Here is a 6,000-nt window from a genome sequence, read left to right on the forward strand (position 1 = left end):
TGAGGCCCCAGGACACACACATACACCAAGGACAATTTAGTTTACCCAATTTACCTACAGCACATGTGTTTGGACTGTGAGGGAAACCGGAGCACCCAGAGGAAACCCACGCAAACACACAATCAGCATAGAACATGCCAACTTACTCAGCTGGGGCTCGAACCAGCGACCTTACTGCTGTGAGGCGACAGCTCTACCCATTCCATCACTATGCACAGATATTTAAGAAGCATGCTAAGTAAACATTCTTGTTTATCTTGAAAACAATGCTGAAGTCAGATATTCTGCTTTGCAAATGTGCGCTACGTGCTGGAATGCTGTTTTTGTTTTGGTTATTTTAACCTGCCAAATGCCACTTTAGCCAATTCTATTTCAGCACCCGGATTACCTTGGTGGAAAACAGTGTATTGGATTCATTCAGGGAGGCTATGAAAACATGTGTCCATAACCGAAATGCGACCTCTGGTGGACAGTATCAGACTGCAAAATGAGACACAGATTCAGAGTTCCACATGAGGTTATTAATTAGCAAATAATATACATATTACGAATGTAAACATTAGGTGAGTTACACTGTAACTGCGTGTCCTAATAACACGCTACGTGACTAAATCTGCAGTGATAAGCAATTTGGCTGTTTGTACTAGACGAAACACGACAGAAATGTAAATACAGCCATTCAGAAGCACAGAATATGCACTCACTCATGAAATGGTAAGGTTAATAACCTAATTTATACACATTAAACCTCTTTAACATTATTAACTGTAGATGCTGAATGGCTAATATTTGTTGGTTTGTATTATTTTACATTTCTAAAAGTTCAATTTCAAATGGTTTATTTTATTTATTTTCTCTGAGGTGTACTATCAGCTGCTGCTTTCAGTGGTATGTCAATAAATGTCATGTGAAATGGTATTTAAACTCACCTGAGATTAACCTAGACTGATTACAGTTTATCCTGTTGTTCACCTATAGGAAATAGAAGCCACTGAATATATCAATTCGAGGAGTTTGACAAGAACTCCTTTTCAATATGTAAAATATTCCCTCTATCGCATGCCGTCGCTAGAACACAATTTAAGTAAGACTCGCTCCTCAATCTGGCAACCTGCGCTTGCGTTTGTTTTGATCCAGGAATGTAATACCTAATTCAACCACCTGATATCATTTACATACTGCACCTTTAAATGACAGAAATCAATTTTATTTTAAAAGTAAATTTAAACATATTTTTCAAACTCAATAATTTAAAATGTCACTGTGTTATTAATTAAATAAATGCAACTTTCCTGAGTGAACTAAACTTACAGAACTATATGCTAAATAACATCCAAATCGGCTGCTAGAGGTCATCAATTTCAGGTATAAAACAATGGGGTGCTCTTTCACAGGTCCAAAACTGTGGAATACCCTCCCTTTAGAACTCATCATCACAAATGTGGCCCAGTTCAGGACAAAACATAAAACCTATTTATTTAGACTTGCTGTTTATATTGTTTGGAACAAAATGCTGTTTTATTGACGCTTGTGGTCTTACTATCTTTAGTGTTTTAGGTTTCATTTCGTTTTTTATACTGTAAAGCACTCTGGGCAGCCTCCTGGCCGTAATAAGATGCTATATAAGTAAATCTGATTGATTGATTAATATTAAAATTATAAAACATCACATGTCCCACTAAACAAAAAAAGTTGGCATTATTGGTTAATGCCAAATGTTAGATTGTTGTTGTGATGATTTACACCTGCACACTTTAAGAACAAAAAGAGTTTTCACAGTACTAGAGATGAACCTTTTTTGGTTCTTCTAAGAAAGACCTTTTAGTGAGAAGTTCTTAGAAGTGTCAAATTAATAATTGGCTAAATAAAACTACCCTTTTCCACTAATCCAAGATGAACCAGTTCCAAAATGCTCTTAATGAAGTCATAAATGCGGATTAAGAATCGTTATCTTTTAGAGTATGAGTTTAAAGAAAAAACTGTTACCATACATGGTTTAATGCAGCTTCAAAAGTGAAGTTAATTAAAACCATTATGATTGATTGTTTATTATCTCAACGATTAAATTCATACATTAGTATTAATATGGCTTACAAAGTGTAGCTTAAGTGTCCAGAATCCTACTTGGGGCGTGTGTGTATGCACGCAGAAGAATGGTTGAATGGTTCCTGTATACCGTCAAGAGGAACCGCGGATTACCTCTCTGTTGGCTGTGGAGCTATTGTGACGGTAGGGCACTTTAGGAAAGTTTTATGCTTTAAGTTGTTTCTCTTGCAAATGAGCAGCTCGTTGGTGAAGGTGCAGATGTTCTGTAATGAGGGTCATTAGGAGCGGGAATAAGAATGGAGGCCACTGGCAGGACTCCGTGCGCCTCATTATGCACACATTTAAAAGGTCGATGGGGGTGCGAATGGGCTGTTTAAAGGGTCCCAAACAAAACCAGGGGGAGGAGAGTCAGAAGAAGCCAAAATTCAAATTCCACTGTAGAAACTGAGCTTATTGTCAGAGCAGGAGGATTTACTTTCTCAGTTGAAACGTGGAGAAGCAGTGAGAAGGAGCGCAAATAAGTGGATACTTGAAATGGCCGCGGTTACGCGCACACGGGTTTTACTGCTGGTTTTTGCATTCATGGTGACTATTATGGGAGTACAGTGTCGGTCGCTTCGTACGCAGCTCCGCAAGGTGACATCTTTCCAAGGAGAGCGTAAAATACGTATCGGGCACGTCCCGAGACGGAGCCGCCGCGCAACGGGCACCGAGCCGGACCAATGCGGCCTCCTGAGCGCACCGTGGAAGGAGAGCAGTGGTCAACTGGAGGACTGGAGCCAGATGTATCATCTGAAGATACTGTCGACGATCAATGACGGTCCGCGTCGAGCCGTTTTCCCAGAACAGCCTCTCTTCAAATTTGTAAGACGCGTTTATCGCTGTTGTCAAGCTGGGTACCACTGTGGAAGTGTTAAAGGAATACAGGGAGGAAAAGTTGGCAGTAAGTACCTCTTAATATGATAACCCAGTTGAAAAAATGACGTTCAATTTAAGTAGGCCTATATAAAAAATAATACATTTTTAACAAATTGGTTCTCAATATGGGACTGCATCTTTGGTTGGCTAGTTACGATTGAATCTCATTAAAAACGTGTTCTCATTTTACTTGTTTAAGGGATTGTACCTCAAAATATTCTGTCACAAGTTATCCTAAAAGTTACCAAAAGACTCCTAACATAACTAAAACCAATCCAGCATTGACCAGTCTTGCCATGATTTTTATTCCAGGTCTTTCATTCCAGTTTTAAATATAATTCCAAATTTTACAGTACACCCTTAAAGAAAAGAGTTCCTTATAGGCATGACTCCAAAAGATTTCCACATTTTCCAAAACATTCCTTAAAGTGGAAAAAAAGGTTCCTTTGAACTTTTGTAGTGAAGGATCACATGAGTGTCACAATAAAGTCACATGAAACCTTTGCTTTTGGAACATTTTCCTGTGATCACATTTTCCAAATTTGCAATTTTTACATGTTTTCTTTTCTGTTAAGAACCCAAGACTCCCAAGGGAAGACAAAATAGTTCTAAAACAATCACCTAGCCAATATCTTTGTATCATTTTCTTCATACAATCAGCCCAGAAACAGTTATGTTTAGTACTGACTTCTTTATTAATCTAGGTATCACTTTAGCCTTTATTCTCTTACAGTCCATATATATTTTGTGACAAACCTAACAAATCTCTATCTGAATGTCAAGACAGCATCGAGTTTCTCTTGGGCAAGGACGTCCTGGCAGCGGCACTTGAGAAAGCAGAAGTTCATTTCCATTTTTCAAACCCCCAACACTTGAACATCCAACCCGTCCTGCCATCCCTGGAGAAACGTGGGTTCCCTACTAGGTGAGACAATATAAAGCAAAAATGTTGCACGTACAGTTTGTCCAAGACAATTATTAATCTTAATCGTTTTACCCTGCAGGTACAGTGTCTGGTTGAAAGACGGTGTCATGGAGCTGCGAGTGGATCTTTTCACCCTCTTCCAGGCCCTTCAGCTGCTCCTCGGAGGAGCCGGACGAGGGCCAAGCATCATGGAAATGCATCGGGTGAGGGGCCTGACCAGACCAGGGGTCGTTGTCCAAAAGCAAAGCCCTCCGTCTCTTCATGACACATTGTGGGGGGAGGTGAACGAAGCCCCCCTGCAGCCCACTTTACAGCTAGGACTGGCATTACACTGCAGTCTAGCGGACAAAATCAATATCGCCTGTGAAAATCATGGTGTACATTTAAAACACACACCCTTTATAGCTCTGACCTACAGATAGCAAGTCTTTTTAGCTTTTTGGAAATAGCTTTTTTGTCCAGCTTAATGCGCTCCCCCTTCATGAGTTCTTTGTGGCCATAAAATCACAGTCCATTCAGTCCACTAACACCTGGTGTGTTTTTTTTTTTTTTTAAGAATTGCTAATGATCGCCATTGTTTTCAGACAATGGCGCCTCAGTTCTAGAAGCTTACTGTGATTCAGAGAGGCCTACGTTATATTGGAACACTATGCACTTCGCCATGTAAATTGAATCTATTTATGGCTGTTATTTGTGAGATAAATGTAAATAGTGTATTATTACAGTTTTATATATTAAAACCTTTCTTTGTCATTGAAGGTGTGTGGAATTTGATGATTTCTTGCAGCGTGTTGTTTTGTCTCGGTTTTTGTAGCATGTCTAAGTTTTAAAAACAATTTATAGGGCCCTGAATGTACTTTATTTGTTCCTTTTATAGAATTTAATAAGAGTTGAAGAGTAGTGAACTCCATTTCACATCCAGGTGCTGATTTTTCTGACAGACTTTATTCTGTGAGAACAAACAGCTAGATGTGGTGTTATCCATTACTTAAATTATATATTTTTGATTTTATTACATTTAGATTTTTTTTTTAGTTTTACAAAATGTAGTAGATTCTTCGGAATTGGGGTTTTAACTTTTAAGCAGTCTCTTCATTTTTTATTCTAGAGCTTTGCATGGTAATAAATGCAATATTTTGTTTAATGATATTTAGTTTAATGATATTTTGTTTAATGATAATTTGTTTTGTTTAAATGCAATATTTTGTTTAATGATATTTAGTTTAATGATATTTTGTTTAATGATATTTTGTTTTGTTTAAATGCAATATTTTGTTTAATGATATTTAGTTTAATGATATTTTGTTTAATGATATTTTGTTTTGTTTAAATGCAATATTTTGTTTAATGAAGTAATGCGGTAATTCATTAATTCCTTCGCTTTAGTCCCTTTATTCATCAGGGGTCGCCATAGAAGAATAAACCGCCAACTCATCCAGTTAAGGTTTTACACAGCAGATGCCCCTCCAGCTGCAACCCAACAATGGAAAACGTGAAAAAAAAAAAAAAAACATGTAAAACTCAGGCAGTCAATTCATGAGCAACAATCAAAACAGCCCAAACACATAAGACTTGCATGCAGTCTTTTTATTGAATGCTTCCTGCTTATTATAAAAGTCAGAATTTGTGCCAAGTAGTATTTTGTCAGTTGGTAAATACTATGAAAGGGATAGATCACCCATAAAATGAAAAATATTGCCTTTTACATTGTAAAAAATCCAAAAAAGAGACGTCACGGTGGTGCAGTGGATAGTACGATTGCCTCACAGTAAGAAGGTCGCTGGTTCGAGCCCTGACTGGGACAGTTGGCATTTCTGTGTGGAGTTTGCATGTTCTCCCCATGTTGGCGTGGGTTTCCTCAGGGTGCTCCGGTTTCCCCTACATGTCCAATGACATGCGCTATAGGTAGGGCCAGATGGAATTTGTGGACATTTTTTGCTATTTCTGGCAGAATTTTGTTAAAAACCTTTGGGATTATGCGGAATGACTTTTGGGAGTACCATAACTGAAAACCTAAATATATGAAATAAAAAGTAATACATTTTTATCTTGTATTATATGTTTACCATGCAAATCCAATTAGATCCACTTTATTTGGTAAACAAAGCAAG

At 37.8% G+C, this 6,000-nt stretch overlaps 1 protein-coding gene across 1 annotated transcript; it reads left to right on the plus strand.

The window, feature by feature from the left end:
• The first annotated feature begins 2,422 nt into the window (after positions 1-2,422).
• Positions 2,423-4,647, plus strand: si:ch211-170d8.2. The gene is made up of 3 exons (NM_001113624.1): positions 2,423-2,989; positions 3,748-3,889; positions 3,969-4,647. Exons 1-3 carry the CDS (start codon positions 2,581-2,583, stop codon positions 4,309-4,311), a joined length of 894 nt encoding a protein of 297 aa, NP_001107096.1. The 5' UTR covers positions 2,423-2,580; the 3' UTR covers positions 4,312-4,647.
• Positions 4,648-6,000: the final 1,353 nt, after the last annotated feature.

Source organism: Danio rerio, chromosome 8, assembly GCF_049306965.1.
Source record: "Danio rerio strain Tuebingen ecotype United States chromosome 8, GRCz12tu, whole genome shotgun sequence".
Lineage (NCBI taxonomy): Eukaryota > Metazoa > Chordata > Actinopteri > Cypriniformes > Danionidae > Danio > Danio rerio.